This window comes from Gigantopelta aegis, chromosome 6 (genome assembly GCF_016097555.1).
Source record: "Gigantopelta aegis isolate Gae_Host chromosome 6, Gae_host_genome, whole genome shotgun sequence".
Classification (NCBI taxonomy): Eukaryota; Metazoa; Mollusca; class Gastropoda; order Neomphalida; family Peltospiridae; genus Gigantopelta; species Gigantopelta aegis.
Window position 1 is genome coordinate 42,965,163 of NC_054704.1, and position 25,200 is coordinate 42,990,362.

At 34.9% G+C, this 25,200-nt stretch overlaps 1 protein-coding gene across 5 annotated transcripts in view; it reads left to right on the plus strand.

Moving 5' to 3' along the window:
* The window catches only part of LOC121374327 (arf-GAP with Rho-GAP domain, ANK repeat and PH domain-containing protein 2-like), a 123,237-nt gene that overhangs the window by 35,508 nt on the left and 62,529 nt on the right, over positions 1–25,200 (plus strand). For 4 of the 5 annotated variants that reach the window (XM_041501390.1, XM_041501389.1, XM_041501392.1 and 1 more), the window contains exons 3-7: positions 11,114–11,208; positions 12,509–12,552; positions 23,802–23,880; positions 24,275–24,337; positions 25,042–25,129. In XM_041501390.1, coding sequence (XP_041357324.1) covers positions 11,114–11,208; positions 12,509–12,552; positions 23,802–23,880; positions 24,275–24,337; positions 25,042–25,129 — 369 coding nt within the window. Of the gene's footprint in view, positions 1–2,146; positions 2,253–11,113; positions 11,209–12,508; positions 12,553–23,801; positions 23,881–24,274; positions 24,338–25,041; positions 25,130–25,200 lie in introns of those variants that run through there. The other variant, XM_041501393.1, reaches the window with a different exon arrangement.

The following is a 25,200-nucleotide window of genomic DNA, read 5'->3' on the forward strand; positions in this document are numbered from 1 at the left end:
AACCCCAAAAAAGCCGATGGAAAAAAGAAAGAAAATTGTATTAGCTAAATACTAAATGTTATATAGCCATTTTTTAAAATAAATTTACAACATAATTAGCTATGGACAAGGTATGCATGAGATTTGATATTTTTTGTTCCATCTTTAATGATAATAACACAGGTTTAACCATACTTGCATACACGGTATATACAGTGAAACCTCTCAAAACCGGACCAGAATTCTCTCAAAACTGGATGTTTTACACAGTCCCTTTTTAAATATTATTGGGCTATTTCTCATTCCAGCCAGTGTACCACGACTGGTATATCAAAGGCCGTGCTACTAATGGAAAAAGGTAGCGGGTTTCCTCTCTGAGACTATATCAAAATAACCAAATGTTTGACATCCAATAGCCAATCAATTGCTCTAGTGGTGTTGTTAAACAAAACAAGTGTCGTCTTTTTAAATATCAGTACAGAACAGAACCTCCATAAACAAGATACCTTTTAAAACCAGACTTTTTTTAATTGATCCCGTGGATGTCTGGTTTAAAGGGGTTTCACTGTGAAACACCTCAAAATCGGAAACATCAGTAAACTGGAATTCTGTCAAAACCATGCAGGCATTTTTCAAAAAAAATATTAAAAATATATTGGTACAAAGCAGAATCTCTCTTGACCATATACCCATCACAAACTGGAATTTTTACTTTTTACCCATGGGTGTCCGGTTTGTAGGGAGTTAACTGTATTAGTATCGATGGACTTGTGACTGTATAGATTCACTATCTGTTGGCTTTCAGTGTCAATAGCAGTTTAATCTGTTATTCAATAAATGTAAATGGACGGCTGAATACTGTACCAATTTCACTTAACATTCATGATATTGTATGCTTTATTACTAAAAAAAAAAAAAAAAGACACCCAGGACACCATGTCAGTAAAAGCAATAGCTGGTGTAATGGTATACTTATATAATGCTTGATGTAACTATACACCTGATAATGGATATTGATATGTAGCTGCAATAGATATCACATGATCGCGTACCTTATCCCAGCAGATATATATATAATATACTGAGGTCACTAGGAATGCGACCTTCCTGTTTGTGATTTTGCATCTTTTTATGTTTAATCACTGCAACCAGTGTTAGAAGGCAAGGACTAGTGTGTATATGGTTGCATGAATAAAGAGGAGACGTGTGTAGTTGTATACAGTTTGGTGGGATAGTTTTTAAATCATGACTTGAACAGCCTGAGTGTCATTTGATAACAAGGAAGTATCGATAAAAACAAGAGGTTGAGTGGTGGTACACAACAATACCCCATACTGGGACATTCACCTGTGTGCTTCTGGTACCTGTATTCTTCAAGGCTGGTGATTGTTCAATTATGGCTTATTATTATTACTCCAACTTGTAACCCTTTTCATGGATTTTTGTGGTGAAGAGCATTCAATAAGAAATTTGATGAACTTTCAACTTTTGGAGTTACAAACTTACACAGATGTGTTTTTGCTTTATGATGATACCTTGAAAGTTGTTACAGTTTTGGAATATTCTTGGAATACAAAAGTTTAATATTTGATGAGATTTTTCTTTTAAAGTGAGGACACCTTGAAATAAACTTGTTCGATGTCATGGATATTACCATGGAGTACGTGTATTGGATTTGGATTGTTCAACAAAATACCTTAATACAACCTAAATACCACTGAATGTTATTACACAAGCATATATATACATGTAGTGGCTGTCCTAGTAAATTGTAACTGATTTTGATAGAAAATATAAATACTAAAAAATAGTTCTGCTGATACTGACACCACTTGAAATTGCACATGTACACACTAAAGAGTTAATTTCATTAAATGCTTTTACACATGTATGTAAAATCCTGCCTCATTACATCTGTCATCTACTTTGCCAGCAAACATTAATTAAAAACGTATCACCTTGAAACAAAGATCCACAGCCATATTATAATAATAACTTCTCATTTATAAACAAAAATCATTGGTGCATATATTTGTGAAGCTTGAGATGTAGGACTGATTTCCTGAAAATAACCATTATCGCTGAAAACAATGTGTGGATTTACTGTACGCTAACACCGTCGTATTCACGGGGCTTGTGTTTCATTCTGGAGTAACCCATGGTTTTTCACACAGCCATGTCTGAAGTAGGCAGTTCTATGTCTCTGGTTGGTTTTACAAACATGAATTTTTCTCGAACATCATCTGTCAGCAGTTCATCTTCTCTACGTACTGGTGAGAACTGACATTTACTCTGTTTGGTTTTTTAAAGTTAAGGTGGTGCCACACAATGCAAATGCCTCATACAATAATAGCCAAATGCGTAGCAACCAATGAAATTGTAATGTCTTGTCACAATCAGCTATTCCCATGGCTATGCGGCACTTGTATTGTGGTGTCACCTTTTAATTGAAGATATTCATAATTTGTAGCACAATGCCTTTCCCCTACCTCATTTATTATTATTTTTATTTTTTTTTATTAATAATATATACTGAATTCTATTGAAAATGCATCAGTCAGATTTATAGTTCATAAGGTTATAAGTGAATAAATTCTAAAGTTAACTGACTTCGTATAACTGGATGTATTCTGGTATGCATTTTCAATGGAGTTCAGTATATTAATAATAATAACAATATTACTATTATTACAGGGATTTTGTTTTAATTAACACAGTCATATACTGATTGGAATAAGGGACATTCAGTCCCATATTATCAGTGATAGAAATAAGAAGAAAAATTCACTTGTCCATCTATGTAGGACAGGAAGTGGATGCAGAAGGAAAAGTTAAAACCCTGGGCTTTTCTTTTTAAACCAATTCGCTTGTTACTCTTCACTTCAGCCCCTGCGCATGCTGTAACCTCACCGTGGCGTAGGGGTGTAACATTCTCTTTGAGAATGGCCAATACAGCACAAAATTGAAGTTTTGCGTAACAGTCAGTATCTGTCTGTGATATTTGTGTTTTTTCACAGTTCTTTACACTGTGTTTTTAGTTAAATCTTGAATTTTTGTATTGGTGTTGATCATCACTTTATTTGTTTGTATTACCATAGTTTGACACCCAATAGCCGATGTATTTTTCATGCTGGGGTGTCGTTAAACATTCATTCATTCTTCATTCATTCTTCACTTCAGATTGCATGTAATTTCATGACTCAGGTGACTACAACAAATTGTAGAATTTTTTACAGTCAAGATAATTTCAGTGTAAAAAAAAAAAAAAGTCATAAAATTTTAGTGTTTTTGTTTAGGATTCAATAAAAAACAGTCAAATTGTTCTCGAGCACATTCCCTTCAGAACACGTCACTGGTTTTCAACTTTCACTTTTAGTTGAATGCCTGGAAATAATTGTTTGCCGTTGCTTGTCGAAATCACCTGTCATAAATGAAAATGTGCGTGTCACCAAATGTTAAAATAATGTTACTGTTGTCATTTATTAATCATGTACTGTTACATACACTAGTACATACAAGTTTACATGATGCAGTGAATCTCCTCAAAACAGTACGCTAAACCCATGGGCCAAATTGGACCCAAGTAATTTCGATACATGGGTATCCAGTTTACAGGGGGATTGAGGTATCCAAATGTGGATAAAGTGATGCAATTTAAAAACACTTAGCTTGGAAGGTGGGTGTGCGTTTTCATCATCAGACAATTTGGCGTTTTGTCGGATTTTTGCAAATTTGAAAATGAAATACAGTTGATATCTTTCCACGAATCAAAGCCGAAAAATATATTTTGTTAAAGGGACACACCCTAGTTACGTTTATTTGTTAACCATTACGGCGATGTTTTTCGCTATTAAACCCCATTTTTCACAAATAAAATTGCACTTTACTTACATTTTATTATTTAGAATACACATTTCCATTCACCTGAAGTGCTTTTTGGTAATCCTGATGTGTTTTCGAGAAAAAACGTGTTGTCGAGAAAAAAATGTTAAGCAAGCGAGGTCCAATCTATTTTTAATGTCACAGACGTTGGTATGTCACGTGACCGTTATCATTTTGGTTCGGTTTGTTTTCTCGTGCACGGTTCGCGCAATAAACATCCGATTTGTTGTTGTTCATTTGTGCGATTTTTCTTCATAGTTCGTGAACATTTTCAGTAACAATAAAGTTCAGACAAGTAAGTGTCTCAATACAAAACGTTACAAACCCTTAAAACCAATAATTTTGCTAAGTCTTACGATATCTGGAGAGGGGATACAACCAGGACAGAACAGTTGGAACAAGTCCAGGAGAGATGAAACGAACGCACCCCAAGTCTGTGAAATTTGTCGTGACGTAGGCATTGTTGTGCTTCTACCGGTGACATCAGAATACTAACTTTCAAAATTATTTCAAGCAATTGGGACATGGGGATTCCCATGGTATTTATCCATATAAAACCTGCTTTTTCACTCCATTTGATAAAAACGTGATCTAAGTGTGTTACAGGTTTGTAGATTAACTAAATTATAATTTATTTTCGCTGGATGGAACTAGGGTGTGCGGCTTTAAATACACATTAAAAACTTAACAACAAAAAAATAAAATTCACGATTGTCCGGTCACTGCGAAAAGGCCTATGAGAATTTCATTCACATTCGCAACTTAAATAATTTTACAATAACAAAGCTAGTGATAAATATAATGAATAAGGTGTACTTCACTTACTTCAAAATAAACATTTCCATTTAACTTTGGTTGCTTACTTGGCATTTGTCAAAAATGCAACACAACCTGAAGTGAAGGTACCTTAGTGACAACTAACCTGGAGTCTCGTCCAAGGTAATATTCTGCGATAAATGATGACTACTACCTACGGGACCATGTGGTTTCAGAGGTACAATTTACACTAAATAAACACAATGGAACTAGATGATTCGTCCACTGTTCAGTTTAGAAGGATAGGCCAAAACATTAATTTAAAGAATGCGTTGGTCATAGAGCCATTCACAATGCATAGGGCGTCCTCAGGTCTATTAATAGACATGGGAAACTCTTTTTCCCGGAAAACGCCAAGGCGTTCTAGTAACAGTTCAAGTAGAAGCATGTGCATGATATGGTAAAAGAAAAAAAACACCAAAAAAAACTTTAAATATGCATTTTAAAACGTACAACATCGCACTGCTTCAACACAGAAATATTTATTCTTAATATTATTTAAGTTTGTGATTACCAAAGCTTGGCAAATGACACATTTGTATCGGGCAATGTCCATGGCTAGATGCTTATTTAGACCCATAGGAACGATATGTGGTGGGGAGATGAGCCATATTTTTACTTTTATTTATATAGAACAGGTCTGTTATTTTTAGACTTGTTCTGATAACAAATCAACAAGAAACAACATGATCGGCTAATAAAAGACCCCACAAAAAATCGCCACTATAAAACAAACTTTTTTCTGCCAAAAAAAAATAACAAGCAGAAATGTAATTATTTTGGTTTCCCAACCTCATATGCAGAATCCAATTACCATCAATATATATCATCTAAACATTTTTTAACTACGACTGGCATATCAAAGGCTGTGGTATTTGTTATCCTGTCTGTGGGATGGTGCATATAAAAGATCCCTTGCTGCTAATCGAAAAGAGTAGCCCATGAAGATTGCGGGAACAGCAGGTTTCCTCTCTGTAACTGTAAATAAAATGTGTTGAATGCATCATTAAATAAAGCATTTCCTTCCTTTTATTTAAATCCAAGGTAGACAGACAAAAAAGATTTGTTGGTGTTATTAACAGTACCAATGTACATGGATGGTAGATACAGAAGTAGGAATAGTTGATTTTTAACCATGACTAGTGGATTTTGAAAAACACTGATCCCTCGGCAAATGGATTTTTAGAACATTTTAGAAGCCCTAATTTTTATCTCAAATACCATGTGTTCACTCATTTCTTTCCATTGGTGTATATTCCATATACAGTGAAACCTGGCTAAACTGGATCATGTCGAGGACCTAATTTTTATCCAATTTAGACAGGATCCAGTGTACCACGTTTAAAGGGTCGCGTTTTAGAATTTAGAACATTTGGGATAATGAAACATGGTCACTTTAGACAGGATTCCCATTTATTCAGGGTCTGGTTTAGACAGGTTTTACTGTATAGTGTCCTGGCTAGGACAGCAGTAAATCACCCCCATGTCCACACTTTTTTATTGTCATTCATTGGCTGAGCAGGTCTTACACCATTAGCGCTGATGATATTTATGGCATTTTGTTATTACAGATATGTCATAACCAGTCAAATTACAACACACAACACAGTCAAATTACAACACAAAACACAGTTGTGCTTTTTAATTGTCCATACTGAGTACTCTTCATGTACCTTGGCATACATAAAGCCTTTAGAATGGGTGCTGTCAGAAGCTACACCATTTTTTTGCCCCTGATGTGGATATTTCAACTATTGAAGGTATAGTTTTTTTTCCTCTCATGATTGCATGGGATTAATTGATTTTTAATATTAAATTAAAATCAACCTTAACTAAAAAAAACTGATGTAGACACACCATACACCCAGTGAGTTGTGGTATGAATCAGTACACATTTAGTATATGTTGTTTCAAGCAGTTGTGGTTACACCAACTTTGAACAAGAAGCAATTCAATTCAAACACACTTATTCCAGTTCTTTTGTGATTTGGTTACCTCTAGGTGCATCACTGCACTTTATGGAAACCAAATTTGTTGTGTCAAGATAATAATAATGTACCCAAAGAAACAATGATAGGCAGAAAATGTTTTGGGTTTTTTAAAATTTATTTTACCATTTTATAACAAATGATCAACCAGCACTTACATTCTTGCATTAACCATGATTGGAGGATGGGACATAGCCCAGTGGTAAAGTGCTTGCTTGATGTGCAATCAGTCTGGCATCAATTCCCATTGGTGGGCCCATTGGACTATTTTTTTTATCCAGACAGTGCACCATGACTGATATATCAAAGGCTGTGGTATGTGCTATTCTGTTTATGGGATGGTGCATATAAAAGATCCCTTGCTACTAATGAAAAAATGTAGCAGGTTTCTTCTCTAAGATTAAATGTCTAAATTATCAAATGTTTGACATCCAATAGCTGATGGTTAACAAATCAGTGTGCTCTAGTGGTGTTGTTAAACAAAATAAACTTTATTAACCCTGTTTGATTCAAATGTTAAGTAACTTTTAACAATACAATTTAGAGACCACGCACAAAACTCACATGCAAACAATCTTGCCCACCCCCTTCTGTCTCTTTATGTACACAAGCATATGCATATGCAAATCTTTAATCCCTCTTAGCCATATGTATGCATTGTCAATATCCCTACACATCCAGCTCTATATATTGTACTTGTTGCATTGATAGTGCTATATGTATTTATTATCAGTATATAATAGTTATTGTCTCAGCATAGTGCAGGCGGTCCCTCCTCTCCCCTTCCCCCCACCTTTCCTGCCATGGACGGAGGAGCCAGCCAAGGCCGGCTCTTGTGCCCACGACAGGCATGCGTTACAACAGCTTGTTCTGAATGTGCACGTAAAACCCTATGACATGACATGACAAGCAAATAACATGAAATTACATGTAGACTTGATAAGGCAGCTTAAAAAACCTAAAATGTATTATTAATTTCATATGTCTGGGTTTTGTAACACCGGGTTATATCAAAACCTAGGTTTAATACTGGTTTACGTAAAACGCTGAAAAACTTGACCAAGACCTACATCTGTGGTGCATTTCACGTGTGTGTTTTACCCTTGTTTGCAAAACCATGCTTTTTGCATGGGTTACCCGCAGATCTGGAAAAGGACATAAGCGAGGGATAGCTTTCACTTCATCACTTTGTAGTTGAAACTAGTTTGCAAAACCATGCTTTTTGCATGGGTTACCCGCAGATCTGGAAAAGGACATAAGCGAGGGGTAGCTTTCACTTCATCACTTTGTAGTTGAAACTAGTTTGCAAAACCATGCTTTTTGCATGGGTTACCCGCAGATCTGGAAAAGGACATAAGCGAGGGATAGCTTTCACTTCATCACTTTGTAGTTGAAACTAGTTACTGTTATAATATTAGCATCCTCGTACGATATTGTGGATCAGCAACTTCCTCCCCCCACAGTCTGGGGAACACCTTCATATTCGGGCAAAAATGATGGAGATGTTTGGGCATAATGAGATGGCCTGAAAATGTTTCACCATCATTTTACTCACGAAGTAAAATGTGTACTACATAGCAGATCTGGTGTGTAATGTTAATACATAAAGATTATAGCTATGATGTTCATATAGTGGTACCGGGTACTTTGGAATAATGTCACCTGCACAAAGGTCCAGTTGTTCAACAAACATAAGCTGACTACATGTTGATAAAGAGTATATGTGAGTGAGGGTGGGGTATGGTAATAAAGGAAAATAATAAATATGAGAATAAATTATATTAATCAAAACTATAATAGTGGGATATAAGTTAATTTGTAGACATATATGAGATAATGTACACCAAAAATAATTGTTAGAAAATACAAATATTGTTATTCTTCCTAAAATCTATATACAAACTAATTGCAGTTAAATAATATTTAGTTTGCTATATGAATTGTTGAACAACGGGTCCTTCAAATGTCACCTTTTGTTGTCTGTAAATGGGCTATGGCCTAAAAAAAACGGAATAAAGAATTGAAACTTGAAACTACATAGCAGTTGCTAATAATGCAAATATGAATAAACATTGTTACACAGAATCGGGCATTTCCCTTTAATTTAGGCAAAAATATTCTGCAATGGTGTAACATACAATATTACTGTACGATTTGATGCTTACAAACCAGTGACTTTGTCGGTACTAAATATAATATCATGATTTGGCAAATACGCATAATGACGTCATGTAGTTTAAAGAGTTGGTGTTCGTGACTCTTTTAGTGTTAAATTTATAACAAAATTTTAATTCATTATATATTTTTTTAGCAGAATAAAGAGAACTTTTTCTTTTGAAAATTACCTGTGAACATGATTAAAATAGTTATTGTCTCACCTTTCCTGTCATGGACAGAGGAGCCAGCCAAGGCCGGCTCTTGTGCCCACGACAGGCGTGCGTTACAACAGCTTGTTCTGAATGTGCACGTAAAACCCTATGACATGACATGACAAGCAAATAACATGAAATTACATGTAGACTTGATAAGGCAGCTTAAAAAACCTAAAATGTATGATCCATATAGAATAACCAGTTACTGCCTTAAGTTATCAGCTTTATCTTGCGATATTAAAATGGGTTGTAGGAGGATGGTACGGATTATAGTTGTGCTTTTAATCACTGACCAAAAATATAAAAATTTATCAAGTCATATTTTGCTAATTGTATGCAGTGAGTGATGCAAGATAAGTTTATACGCATGTACATGTATCTGTATCTGCCTTCAGCACTACACTCCCCCTCCGCCTTATACACCGTTATACACAAATTAAAACAATTCTATTGACCCTTTCCCTCGCCCGTTCTGTGCATTGGCATTACAGGTTTTATTTAAGGGTTGTTAACAATTACCAACATTTTGATGAGATTACAAAGCATCCTGAGTTTTTTGGTATGCCCCTTCCCTGCTCCTAAACATGTATATAAAAATATTTTATTAACTTTTAATTTTGTAAAGATTATTTTTATTTTAAAAAAATTTGTAAGGCTAATAAAACAAAAAATATGTAGTTTTTGTTACTGGGGAATGCAGAAAATTACTTGTTTTTCGTTAAAAATTATCACATTAGGAATCATGATGAGTATATATGTGTATATATCAGGACTTGAACTTAAGTATTTGTCACTCACAACTTTTTTTTTTTTAATTGATCTGGGTGAAATGGCCCACCAATTTTGAGCTTGCCTACACCAATTTTTTTTAAACGTGACTTTTGCAGGAAATAAATATGACTAAAAGGTTATTTTGTTGCATATTTCAACAGCAGTAATTTTTATCCAGCGACACAAAAGTGCCATCAGTGATGCTCCCAAACCACAGCAATTTATATCTCAACGACAGCAATAGTTGTTAAGTTCGAGCCCTGCCTGTACACATATATAGTATGCATATATTACATAGAGGATAATAAACGAGTTACCAGTTATTATCAAATTTATGTCCCGAGTGAAATAATTTTCAGTTGTCATGAGCTTTAGCGAGTGACAAATGAAAATTATTTCACTCGGGACATAAATTTGATAATAACTGGTACCGAGTTTGTTATTCTATTTATTACCTCAGCTATTTTTTCTCTAAAAGCCTTTATTTTCGACGCACATGCACAAAGGCCAACATGTATAGGAACGATGAAAACCACTTTACGCACCCTTCTGAGAATTACTATAACGTTGTAATTTAATCACGTTCATAGATAATTAAAAAACACACAAGATCTCTTTATTCTGCTTCCAAATCTATAATGAATTGCATTAAAATGACATTTTGTTATTAATTTAACACCAAAAACAGAGACCCGTAAAGGCAAACTCTTTAAACTACATGACGTCATTTTGTGTATTTGTCAAATCGTGATGACGTCATATTTAATACCGACAAAGTCATTGGTTTGTAAGCGTCAAATTGTCCAATAGTATTGTTCGTTAGATCAATGCAGAATATTTCTCACTGAGAAAATATGGAAAATATTGGTTCAACATAACTGAGTTAATAATAATCATATGAAGCACACATGTAATAACAAGTGTAATGACACAATTTTTGGGAAGCAACGTCATAACATGACGTTGCTTCTCCAGTCCTAGCTCAGACTGTTTATTTGAAATATGACATCATTTCGTCGTCTCATTTTAGTTGTGGCTGAAACATTTTGAGTTCGGTATTGTTATTCATAAAGAAAGCAACAATAATAATATGGATAATAAAAGAAATTATTACACTCGCATGTGAGCCATACTGATTTTACGAAACTTGTGTCAGGATTCATGTATTACCCTCGCTCTCGCTCGTGTAATACAATAATCCTGACACTTGTTTCGTAAAATCAGTACAACACAGAAGCTCATATGATAATCTCTATGTATATTTACAAGCATGTAGAATTTTATTGTTTTCCTTACTCCTTTCAGATGTTGAAAGCAGTGATAGCTCAGATGAGATGTATCAAAATACTGATATGATCCCTGGTATGGGGATGGCTGTTCCTATAGTGTCCAGTCCAAAGGTAAGTTATTCACACTCTTGCAGCCATTATTCCTGGTAATTCATACAAGTCCATCGACATGTAGTAGAATCTTAGTTACTAAACAGACAGTGTTGTTACAAGTACACAGGTGAAAGTTAAATCTTTGATTTGTTAAATGACATCACTAGAGCACATTGATTTATTAATCATCAGCTATTGGATGTCAAACATTTGGTAATTTTTGACACAGTGGTGTAGAAAACCAACTATCTCTTTCTCTTTAGCAGCAAGGGATTGTTTTATATTGTCATCGTTTATATGCACCTTTCTTCAGACAGGACAGCACATACCACAGCCTTTGATATTCACTTATATTTCATTAATACTTCAAAGTTCACTGATTTATTAATCAACAGCCATTGGATGTCAAACATTTGGTAATTTTTTACACACATTTATGATCTTGGAGAAAACCAACTCCCTGTTTTCATCAGCAGCAAGCTAATTGCTTATATGCTCTTTCCCATAGACAGGACACCTTTAATATACCAGTCGTAGGGCACTGGTTGGGAATGGAAAGAACACAGTCCAAGAATGGGTCAACTGAGCTGGTTTCCTCCTACGACATAGGGGGCAGGACATAGCTCAGTGGTACAGCGCTTGCTTGCTGCGCAGTCGGTCTGGGATCGATCCCCGTCGGTGGGGCCATTGGGCTATTTCTCGTCCAGCCAGTGCACCATGACTGGTATATCAAAGGCTGTGGTATGTGCTGCCCTGTCTGTGGGATGGTGCATATAAAAAATCTCTTGCTGCTAATCGAAAAGAGTAGCCCATGAAGTGGCGACAGCAGGTTTCCTCTCTCAATATCTGTGTGGTCCTTAACCGGATACATAGTTAGTTCCACAAAATTATCTAACACAACCCCCCCTCCCTCCCTCTCTCCCTCCCTCCCTCCCCCCCCTCCGTCCCTCCCTCCCTCTCTCTCTCTCTCTCTCTCTCTCTCTCTCTCTCTCTCTCTCTCTCTCTCTCTCTCTCTCTCATATACCGGGTAACAGTCACAAATTTAGTATAAAATCACTTTGCTATGTAATTTTATGCAATTTCTGAATGTTGTACATTGATTAAAAAACAAGACAAAAAAAGACAAACAATTGTACTTTGTTTTTTTTGTTTTTTTCTGATCATCTCAGCTGTGCCAAAATAATTAATGTTGCATCCAATTTTATTATTTTTATGATGAATTACAGAAAAGAGAAGTTGCCAACTGAAGCTGTTTTTTGACACAATTTGTTAAAATTTAGGTACATTTTGTCAAAATGTTTCTTATTTATTTTTTCAGCCGAAAGCATCAGAAAGATATGGATATTTATACAAGCAAGGAGGGTATGTATTAAAATAAACAGTACACATATATTAGATACTTAAATGAGGCCATTCCTCGAAACGTGCCTAAATCACAGAGCCCTTGTATACAACATTTGGGTTATTTGGTATGCCATATTATGTGAATGGGAAAAAAAAAGGTGCAGTTTATACGCATGGCGGTTACCATAAAATTCATAAATAAAGTGCACCGTTTTATAAACCGCACCTTGCAATTCACAGTAAAAAAGTAGTGGCTTATATGCCGATATGTTGATTTGTATCGTTATTAAAAAAAAGATTGAACAGCTGGGCATACAGGTTTGAACGAAGGGCCTTAGGGACCTACTGTCAAGTCAGACTAATAAAAATAACTGATTCATGGGGCCAAGAACCCAGGATACTTGAAGTTATACGCTGTGTTGAAAAAAAATAAAAAATAAAATAAATAAAGTGTTGGTAATTTGGTATATCATTGCTGAAATATAAAACCCCCCCAAAAAAAACCATTAAGCTTTGTTTGAACATTAAATTATCCTATTGCCCTACTGGTACAACCAGAGGGGACTCTAGGTTTCATGTCTATCCTTCTGTCTGTCCATCTGTCACACATATAGTTTTCCGCATGCTTTTTTTCACAATGCTTTGCAGGGCTAGCACTGGGTGAGTAAACAATTTCGCCAAATTATCTATAAAACTTCAAAAATTAAGAAACTGAGTTATTTTGTAACAAAATATCAATTATTAAATGTAATTTTTTTGCCAAATTAAAATAAAATTTGCCAATTGTTTTTAAAATTCACAATTGGCGAATTTGTTGTGCCTGGTAGTGGACATGTATTGCTTTAGCAGTACTTTCAGAATGCTTGTTGGGGTTTTTTAATTTGCTTTTTGACAATTTTATTGTATAATATATATGTATTTGGCAAATTCAGCTTCATTTTCAACTTGGGATTTGGTGATTCCCACGTTAAACTTAGGATATGATGTACTATTAGTCTACCTGTGAGTTACACGTTAAACTTAGAATATGATGTACTATTAGTCCACCTGTGAGATACACGTTGATTTCTGAAATTTCCACGTACAGCTAGTCCTCAGTTTTTTTTTTACAGCTTGGTTAATTTTGCAGGTTATTGCATGATGTCCTATCGGCTTTCACTGTTCAGTATATTTGTTATCAGCTGGCTCTTCAGTGTAATCAATAGTTGGTATAAAGTCTCTGTTTATCTAATCACTTCAGAGTGGCTATATATATATATCATGACATGCATGTCACAACTATATGTATACTGGAAAACAAAAGATAATCCCCATCACAACACATAACTAATTAACAACCACATGTGCACAAAATACATTAAATTTTGAATTGTGCATATTGTTCAATGTTTAAAGCTGGACAGAAATTCATTGTTAGTATTTTATGAATTTTGGTTGAAAATGTGTAAGCAAGTCCTATTTGCATTAACTAATGATATGCAAGAGAATAAGGGCTCCTTAAATGTACAGATTATTGAATTAATTTAGTGTTTTGACCAAGTTATTGACCCGTCACCGAATGTAAGACCAATATACTTAATATATAGTTATTGTATACTACTCAAAAGAATTTAAGGGTCAGACGATATTTTCGACATTATTTTCTGAATGTCAATTATATTAGCTAGACCATAATGTCACGCATGGTATTGTTCCATTTTGACGAAAGTGGGTCTAAGCAACCCATAAATGAATTAAAATCCACTGTCATTGACACTGTCGACTAGTTCTAAAGGCGAAAACATGCTTACATTTGCACGTAAATTAGGGCGAAAGCGAAAGGTCTGCTAAGTGCCCATAACTTGCTTTTTCACAAAGCGCTTCATTTGCACGCTTTGCATGTGTATTCCATGTTCCCAATGCTGAATTTCCGTATAATTGGAGCTTGCGTTCGTGTACGGTGCACACTCCAAATTCGACAATGGTACGACTTCAACTGACTATCGAAGATCGAGGAAGGGCTATTACTTGGCTTCAGGATGGCAATACGCAAAGAAATGTTGCTCTGAGACTTGGTGTCAGTCAGAGTGTCGTTGGCCGACTGTGGCAACGGTACCAAGCAATGAATTCTGTTCGAAATCGTCCACGTTCGGGAAGACCCCGAAGCACTACAAATAGAGAGGACCGCTACATCACCAATATGGCTCTATGTCAACGCACAACCACTGCACGCCGATTACGTGACAATCTGCAGACTGCGACTGGAACTCGAGTGTCTGATCAAACCATACGCAATCGTCTGAGAGCCAATAATCTACGCTGCCATCGCCAGGCTGTTCGACCACCACTCCTACCACGTCACAGAACGGCCAGACGTCACTGGTGCACGCTTCATCTGCGGTGGCAACGTGTTCAGTGGGGTCGAGTGATGTTCATTGATGAGTCCAGGTTTAGTCTCCAGTTCAACGACGGTCGGGTTCGTGTCTACAGACGTCCTGGGGAGCACTTCGCTGACGTTAACGTTAGACAACATCACCGGTTCGGTGGTGGCAGCATCATGGTGTGGGGCGGCATCTCTATCCACCACAGGACCCCCCTCTATGTGGTGGATGGCAATCTGAATGGAATCCACCATCTGAATGAGATTATCCGGCCGTTGGTTCTCCCAGACCTTCAGCAGATTGGCGGCGGGGCAGTTCTGCAGGATGACAATGCCAGACCCCACCGCGCCAGGGTGGTAACGGACTTTCTCAGACAACAAGGTATCGCCAGGATGGATTGGCCAGCATATTCGCCTGACTTGGTCCCAATAGAGCACGCCTGGGACGAATTAGGCAGGAGAGTTCGGGATAACCATGCCCCTCCGGCCAACCTTCATGATCTGGGTCAACTTCTTATGGCAGAGTGGCAGGCCATTCCCCAAGAGTTCTTCAGACGTCTGATCAACAGCATGAGGTAACGATGTGTCGAGTGTATTCGCGCCAGGGGTGGATTCACACACTATTAAACGAATGTTCTAATGTGTAAAATCCATGTTTGACAACCTTCAACTTTGACAGCATGTCATGTGACTTTCTTGTATACAGTGACGTTTATTTGTGTTTTTTTGTAAATATGGAACAATAAAAAAAAAAATTTGGTGTAGTTTACATCATCAATCTAATACACTCTGAAACATATTTGGTTATAAATTTTTGACCCTTAAATTCTTTTGAGTAGTATATTATAGTTTGTATGCCAGTATTAGCCTCAACACAGCTAAAACACAAAAAAGACCAAATATATGACTATAGGAACAAGACAAAAAGTTACAATCCAAAATGATATTTCTCTTATAATAAATTCAGAACGTCTGCAACACACTGAATGCGAAAAACTTTTAGGAATTAAAGTTGATAATAATTTAAAATGGACAAATCAGGTTAAACATGTGTCTTCCCTGATCTCTAAACGTCTGTATCTGTTATCAAAAATCATTAGGTATTTAAATTTAGATGCAAGAAAACTTTTCTACAATGGGTATATTTTACCACTCATCGATTACTGCTGTGTAATTTGGGGAAACTGTAATCAGGATGGATTAGAACGTTTACTAAAACTGCAAAAGAGAACTGCAAGGATGATATTAGATGTAGATCCTATTACTCCATCTGCCCCACTATTTAAACAGTTAAAATGGATGACAATGGAAACACGAATCCACTATCACAAATGTTTACAAATTTATAAATGTCTATACAATGAAGCCCCAAACTATCTTTCAAACTTATTAATATATGTTGGAGAAAACAATCCCTACAACCTTCGAAATGTAGAGGATAGAAATCTATTAATTCCAAAACCTAAAATGTCTTTATTTAAACATGCTTTCAGTTACTCTGGACCAGTACTTTGGAATAAATTGCCTAAAGCTATCCGATCATCGCCAAATACTGCTGTTTTTAAATATAGACTCAAGAAATATTTTCTAAAATAATATCATTTGTACATATGTTTATTGCCATATATGTATTTTCTATTTGTTCATAAATGTATGCATTGTAATTCTGTATTGTTTGTACCTGAGGGTCTCAGGGAAGATTAGCTTTTGCTAACTGTGTTACCCTCACTAAATAAAGAATTTATTATTATTATTATTATTATAATAAATAACCAACTTAGCCACTCTCCAGTTCTCTGTAGGTTGAGATAGCATAGCAGCGATAAATCTGCCAGAAGAAAAGGAAAGGAATGACCCCTTAGCACACGTGTTAGACTGGAGTTATTTAGACATTGATCATCTTGAAAACATTTTTAGGGGAGTAATTAATTGCTCCCTAAAACTTAGATTATGGGAAGCCATTTAAGATATTACCATATTGATCAAATAAAATTCACATGCTAAGGAGAGCTAAAATGAACTGGTCTTGGGTGGGTGGAGGTGACAGAGGGAGCTCGACTCCCCTTAAATGGCAAGGATCTGGTTGGTGTGACTACCGTAGTTCTGCGTAAATATCATCATCCTAATGTTAGTAGGACCCTGCATACGCTTCATGCACAGTAGTAGCTAGTACACCGACACTAGTTCAGATTAAAGTACACGAGTTTTTATTGGCTAGATGAAACAACATTTTATGACAAGTATTGTCGCTTATCTCACCAATGACATGCATAGTCTTATTTGATGTAATATTCGAAGTTAAGTTCCCTTCGAACTTTGACCTCATTGGGGAAGTATTTGGTATTCTGCGACCTATAACAGATCCCATGCTGCTAATTGGTACAACTGGGCCAGTTTTCTCATTATTTACTATGCCAGTCCTTTTACAAAACTTTCAATTGCGAATTCTTAACTACTGGTGCGAAATATGTTTTATTGTCATCATTGTGGTGAATTCAGAGGTGCCTTGTTTTTGTCTTTCAGTATACTCAAAACAGATTGTGCTCATTGGTGTGATAGTCAATAAGGAAGTAGACTCAGTATACTTGTATCTACACAATCGATGTAATTTATATTACTGTTACTGTACTTATTTTTATTTTTTATAGTTTATCAGCCTGGTATAAAACACGCATATGTTCTGATGCAGGTGGTTGTGGACATACGTGCACATATTAGTATAATGTATGTTTATGTCATACATAGAATATAATTTGATACATCATACCCACAGTGTCATGCACCCTCAAGTATGGATTACTAAATCATGGCAGTGAACCAGGCAGTCGACTTAAAATGCAGGGGCGGGATGTGGCTCAGTGGTACAACACTCACTTGATGCACCCCATTGGGCTATTTCTCGTACCAGCCAGTGCTTCACAACTGGTGTAACAAAGGCCGTGGAATGTACTATCCTGTCTGTGGGATGGTGTATATAAAAGATCCCTTGCTGCTAATCGAAAAGATTAGTCCATGAAGTGGCGACAGCAGGTTTCCTCTCTCAATATCTGTGTGGTGCTTAATCATATGTCTGACGCCATATAACCGAAAATAAAATGTGTTGAGTGCATCATTAAATAAAACATTTCCTTCCCCTTCCTTCCTTCGACCTCCAATGCAGTAGAGATTGATGCTGTAATTTTAATTATCCGCAACATTTTCTATTTCTCATGTACACGTAACCCATGTCTATCTCATTGTAATTATTATTATTTTATTTTATTAAAAAAATAATAATAATAAAAAAGTGTAAAAATTTAATTTGGTGATCTCTAGATGTGGATAGTTTGGTCACCATTTTTAATGTATGACTTTAAAAGTTTTAATTGATAATTAACAGGGCAAGGTCAGTGGAAAAAAAAAGGTTGAATGTAGTAGTATAGAATAATACACACAAACACATACCTGGGTGTCATTATTATCTGTGACCTTTTTCCTGAAGTATTGTGATGTAAAGTTTAAGCAAACTTTTATCTCTGAAAGTTAATCTTTGTGCTGCAGATTTATAATATACTAAATTTATATATATTTATATTATCTCCATGTTTCTTTCTTTTGTAATGTACTTCATGTATACCTAGATATTATGTATTAAGCACAGTTACCCCACACCCGACCCCCATCCCATTACCTACATGTCAACCCCTGCAATGGCCCACAGCAATCTGTAATGCCATGGAGTTTTTAATTCTCCAAGTCACTTTTTTGCCTTCATTTTTTTTTTAAACGGCCTGTGTTTTTGCCATTAGAGCTGGGCGGTATACGGTATATACTGTTCGGATCAGTATCATGTTAACCTTTAGACTACTGGATTAATTTTTAACAAAAACTACGTTGAGTGGGTACAAGTTTATAATTTTTACTCACATATATTCACTTAAATGTTTCATAAATACATGAAATAAAGTTCATATATGAATCGGTAAGTATTATTTTCGTGGGTTTTTTTTTTAAATTTTTATTATTTTAGATCGGCTAATGGTGATTAAAAATAGGCAAAAAATCGAAAAAGTTGCGTTTACTTACGGGCATTTGTGGCCAGCTGTCCAGTATTTATGTCCATTATTCCCGATAACAGTGGTTTTCTGACCAATTTTTTTTTTTAAACCCGAACTACGATTCATATTGCAATATTTGGTAATTTTCGTTGTTGGTAAAACGATCAAATTTATTATCAAATTAGCTGTTACAATCAGCTATCGATCCCTGAAAATTACCGCGACGTGCCGCCATTGTTGTCACGCGAAAATACTTGCCGAAAACCACTTTTTGAACTCAAAATTTCAAGGTATTTTCAATTGAAAAAATCAAAACAAAAACCACCATTTTGAAAAAAAATCTTTTTTCTTTAATTATATTTCCGTTTCCGGTGAGTGTCGTGTGCAAAACGGCGGGAAATATGAATTGGGGAATGCACTGTGTACAGTATATCGACTGACGTGACGTCGGGCGAGATATCTCGCCTGCAGTAGTCAGAAGGTTAATACAGATTTACCGTCCCGAGCAAATTTCTAAATACCGAAATTTAGGTATTGAAAAATGTTATCTGCCATTTAGTAAAGCACTAACAATATATCTGACGAAGGCAACATAGCTGAAAAGAAGAGAGATGAGGGCCTTGTGTATGGAATTTAATTTTATTTAGATGACATTTGTGGGTGAGACTTAACTTGAGCATGAATTTAAAGCCAAGTATACCAAAAATACCGCTCGATATCAGTATTGGTATCGGTATTGTCTCAATACCGAATACCGTATCTATACCGAGGTCAGTCACCCCAAAAATACCGATACCGATACCGAACCTGAAATTTCAATACCTCCCAGCTCTATTTGACATGGACTTTTTCTTAATTGTAGGGATTGCATGTAGATTTGTTTTTTAATATTAAAAAAGAAAAAAAAAATCAGTTCTATAGTGGAGCAGCCACTAAACAAGACACAAGAAACTTGTTTGGACAAGAAACAAGACAAGAATGATGAATTAAATGTCTGACTGCTTCCTTATTCCTTTGTCTGTATATCAAGTGTTATTCAACAATCATTTGTGCTAATAAAAAACAATAATTAATAATTTTTTCAGTTGGTCAACAATGATTGATAATTTCTACGGGTAGGTTTAAAACCCAACTAGTCTTAGTTTTGTCAAAAGAACATTTCTTAAATATTGGGTCTAAAATTAACAACAGTTCTTATTGTTACTAATTTGTTTGATTTAGAGTAAACATTCTTTTTGGTACTTAATTAAAAAAATTCTATTCCATATTACTTTTGCATGCCAGGGTTTTATCCGAAATTAATGTCATTTTAGTGTGCATGTATGGTTTTTATTTTTAATCAGTTTTGAAATAATTACGATACATGTACAGGGATTTAAAAATATTGCATCTAGTTTTTCATATTTTGGAAGTTAAAATGAAAATTCGAGAATAAATTTCAGAGATAAATCTCTGCATGCATCTAACATTGTTTGACGAGGTGACGGTATCCATTTGTTGATTAAAACCATATTCATACACATATTGTACCAGGGCTTCTAGATTATGGTAGCCCACTCCCATGGCTAGTGATATTCAGTGTTGGGCTAGTAAATAACTACTATTACCATGCCCAACGGCTAGTGAAAACAAAAGTTGTCAAATGCTGCATTTTAGTCTTATTTTTTAAATATGAATATCCTGTAACCCAATCCCCACACCCACCCCCAAACTTAGTGTGTTTAAGCTCCATCTCCCTCTTTAGGTGACATATCCGATTATTACTATTAATCAGTAAAATTTTATTTACTTAAAGTAAAGTAGGGCTAGTGGATTTTTAATCATGACTAGTAAATTTCTTAAATTACTGATTCCATGGCTAGTGGATTTTATAAAAATTCTAGAAGCCCTGATTGCACTGTTAACTCATTCTGTGTTTTTATAGTACCAATAGGATTTTACAAACTTTTTTAAATTCACGACTTTTGTAACATATAATTTTGGAGGTACTGAATTACAAGAAGTTTGGCATACAATAAATAACCTTGGTATGACCAATCACAGATTTACATTTATAAAGTTGAAATGTTAAAAAACACCCATGGAAAACAACTAACAAACAAATAAAAAAGAAACCATAAGACCATGAAACCATTTGAAAGCAGTATCTTAATTAAGACAATATCCAAATGTTTGGTTTAACCTATAATGTATAACAAATAATTAGAAAATGGTCAAACGTTTTGTAATTTTTTCCTTTTTACTAATATTTTTCTCTGTATGATTGTTGTTCTTTTCAATATTCAATGTACATGTACATGTAGATGATACATAAATGTATGCAATGTATGTTTGACATAACTTCTGACATTATTGGACTAAACTGTTTCACATACTTATATGTACATCATCCAATGCAGCAGCAGATATAAAAGGGGAAGACCTGCAGGTCTGCTGCCTCTCTCTCTCCCCTCTCCCCCCCCCCCCCCCCCCCGTCCCTTTTTCCTAGTTAATTTCCTAGACATTTTTTATTTGTGTTTAAAAGTATAGTTTTTGTATCTCATGTAACTTACTAATAAACACTAGGATGCCCTAGAGTTAGAGTGAAGAGATCCCTTTTTCAAATTCTCATTTCCCCTCAGAAATACTAGATCTGTCTTTGTGATGATGTAAGTATACTGACATCCAAAAGAAACTTTACAAGGCTTGAGATTGTATTATAGAAAACGAACAAACAGTATGGTGGGATATGAAAGTATCATGAAGTTCGACATCTAGACTTCACAATGGTGGTTTCTAAATTGGTTCTTTTCTATCAGAAACAATAGTTATCAAATTATTCACATTTTATGTATGTAAAGTTTTTGGGGGACGTCAGTATATTAATGAACAGCTTCTGGCTAATATCATTCATACCGCATGTAAATCAGTTCATGTAAATCGGTTCCGTGTTTTATCAGTTGACGAATGTCAAGTACCGTTCTCCAATGAATGTATTAACTGGAGGTCATGTGGCAGCTGAACTGGTCAGACATAAGTGGAGTATTAATGAAACCAGACTTCATGGCTCGTCCTCAGGTTCCTGTTTGCATAGGGCTGATCACATTCAATTGTACAGTTTCAGTAATATGCTCTTTGGGGTGGGTGAATGTTGGGCTTCTGGTTTAGTAATAATTCATTAACTTCATGTTATGGGAATCTTAAAAGCATAATTTGGTCTCTTTACAATATTGTATGATATTTCTGTCTGAAATGTAGGGGTTTTTAAAAATTAAAATAGTAACTTTTGTACATCTTAAAGTTTGATTTGTTTAATGACACCATTAGAGCACATTGATTTATTAGTCAATGTCTATTGGATGTCAAACATTGGATAATTCTGTCATATATTCTTCAGGAGGAAACCCGCAACAGTTTTCTATTAGCAGCAAGATTTTTTATGTGCACAGACAGAACAGCACATACCATGACCTTCTGTCAGTCATGGGACACTAGCTGAAATGGGGGGAAAAAACCCAGAGAATGGATCCACTGAGGGGGTTTGATCCTTCAACCTAAGAACTCAGTTGAGTGGTCTGCTAATTGAGCTAGATCCAGCCCCTTTTTGTCCACATCTTGTCATACAAATTTTTTATGCCAAATGTATAATCACCATCATGCACAAATTCATCTGGAGGCTAGTAAATGCAATATGTTCATCATCTATTGAAGTGTCGTGGATTGTCATACATTTTGTATATGTTTTTTCAAATGTACCAGTGCAAACAAAAATCCACTATTATAACTTTCCGTTATGCCAAACATTGGCAACAAGACCGTTGTCTGTAGTTTCTGTAAATATTAGGACAACCAAGAAAACACTGAATGTGTATATAAAAAGAATAATAATAATGTGGTAAAAAAAAATATATATATAATATATATATATATATATATAAAAAATAAAAAATAAATTAATTATACATGTACCTCTCATCCAGGAATGCCATAGAATGTTTTAGAGGATCATGTACTTTTAATTTATTTATCTTTAAGTTTCTACCTAGAGTTGTTATTACCATAGTTACCAAAAATTATATTAATATTATTTTAATTTACAATGCACATACAGGAGAACATTTTTTAAAGTATTTTTCTCATCCCAACCAATAGTCCATAACTGGTACATCAATGCCTGTGATATCCCTTGATACTAAAGGAAAAACGTAACAGATATCCTCTAAGACTGTGTCAGTTACCAAATGTGTTACATAGAGTAGAGTAATTTTTTATAAATGAATCAGTGTGCTCTAGTGATGTCATTAAACAAAACAATCTTTAAACTGTGTGTAGGTTTTATATTAAGAAATAGGGGTGGGGAGTAATCAGCCTCTTAAAACATTAGAGGTGGTAGATTCTTCACTTTCTTAAATGCACGCCTGTAAGGAGATGGGTGGGACATTTAAACTTATCTTGTGACACCAAGAACTGATTGCTTATCATTAAATGGAGAAGCTTGTACTTGACACAGTTTTCAACTGATGTAACTGCTTACAATATATACTGAATCAAATGTCATGTGGTGCGTTCATTACTTGAAACTGTTGCTGAAACAACCATTGACCAGTCGTGGAGTTGGATTGAGTGATATTATTCTATAGAATTGAATCTGTCGCAGAATTTTTAATATCTTTTTTTTTTATCATTGATGTATTATTGTAACTGGTTAACAATCATGTATCATTAGCTTTTATTTTATGTGTTTTACATTTTTAGGTGTTTCCCCTTTCGGATTTGTTTACCAAAATGAATCTGTAAAAGGAAAATATTTATGTAATTGTATTTGAGATTTTATTTGTACTAACTATAACATTAGTGATGAAACCCATTCATTCGGTACATTGATGTTACAGAGTGAAGGCAAACAAGGGATGGCAGAGGCGTTGGGTTGTATTCAATGGCTCTGATTTAAGATATTACGTCAACAATAAGGTAAATATTTCTCATTTTAAATTGCAATTGGTTTATGGAGATAATTTGCAATGTGTGGCAAAAATAATGAAATTAATTTTGAATTTATTTTTAGTTTATAATCATGAATATCAATTTTTATTTTGTTTTATTCTGTACTTTTCTTTAACATTCACCATTTTGTAACATCAAACTAGTTGATGGGAGATGAGTCATTTAATGTAGAATTCTTGTGTTTATTTACATATCCGGTACAATTTATACATTTGTGTTGTTTTGAAAATTTTAAAATCTTTTGAACTATATTTTTATAAATTAATCTTACACAGCACAGAGATTATTACAGTAAGTCTAGGAATATGTTCTAACATGTTTTTAACATTTACATAAATGTATTTTAAAATCTGTGTTTCAGAGCCAGATATCTAAGAGAGTGATACCATTATCCTGTATGCAGGAAGTGAAGCATGATGTACAAGTGAGTTCATAATCTGTACAGGCTTGTTCGGAATGAGTAACTGGTGAATTTCATCAGCTGTGTTTTACAGAGCACATTGCAGATTAAGTGCATTGTGCTTATCTTAGCCACCTACTTTGAATAAGCCGTCTCCTACTTTGAGACATAATGATATGTACATGTAGGTCAACACATATATGTATTAAAATAAGATAAAATTAGTTCTTGTTTGCTAATATCAATTACAGTGAAACCTCTCAAAACCAGACCCTATCTAAACTGGAATTCCCTTAAAACCGGATGTTTTTCATGTTCCCTTTTTAATAATCGGTACAGAACTTAAACTCTCTAAACCAGACACCTTTAAAGACCGGACATTTTACTTGGTAGCGGGTGTCCGGTTTAGAGGGGTTTCACTGTATTTAGAACCAATTTTTCATCTTCATGTGTGAAGTATCATACATGTAAGCTGCAGATTTTGTATTATGATTTTTTTTTATAAGTTGTTTTAATTATGGTTAAATGTTATGATTTATTTATTTTTTAATTTATTGTTAAATGTGTACCTCTTTATTATTATATATACAGTTGCTCATATGTAAATGTGCAAGAAAAGTTATTGATTTTAGTTTTTTAACTAATACATAGCTTGCTGTGAGAAAGAAAATCATGTATTTTTTAAGTTGATTAATGTTTTATGTTTAATGTTTTTCGTCCCATTTCAGAGTAAAGACAAAGATCGATTCAAGTTTATCCTTGTTACAAACCTGGGTGCTAAAGGAAGGTCATTTCAGTTCTACTCTGAAACATTAGGTGAGTACATGTACGGCAGGGCTCAGGTTGTGTTTTGTACGTGTACACACATTTTGGTTTGGTTTGGTTTG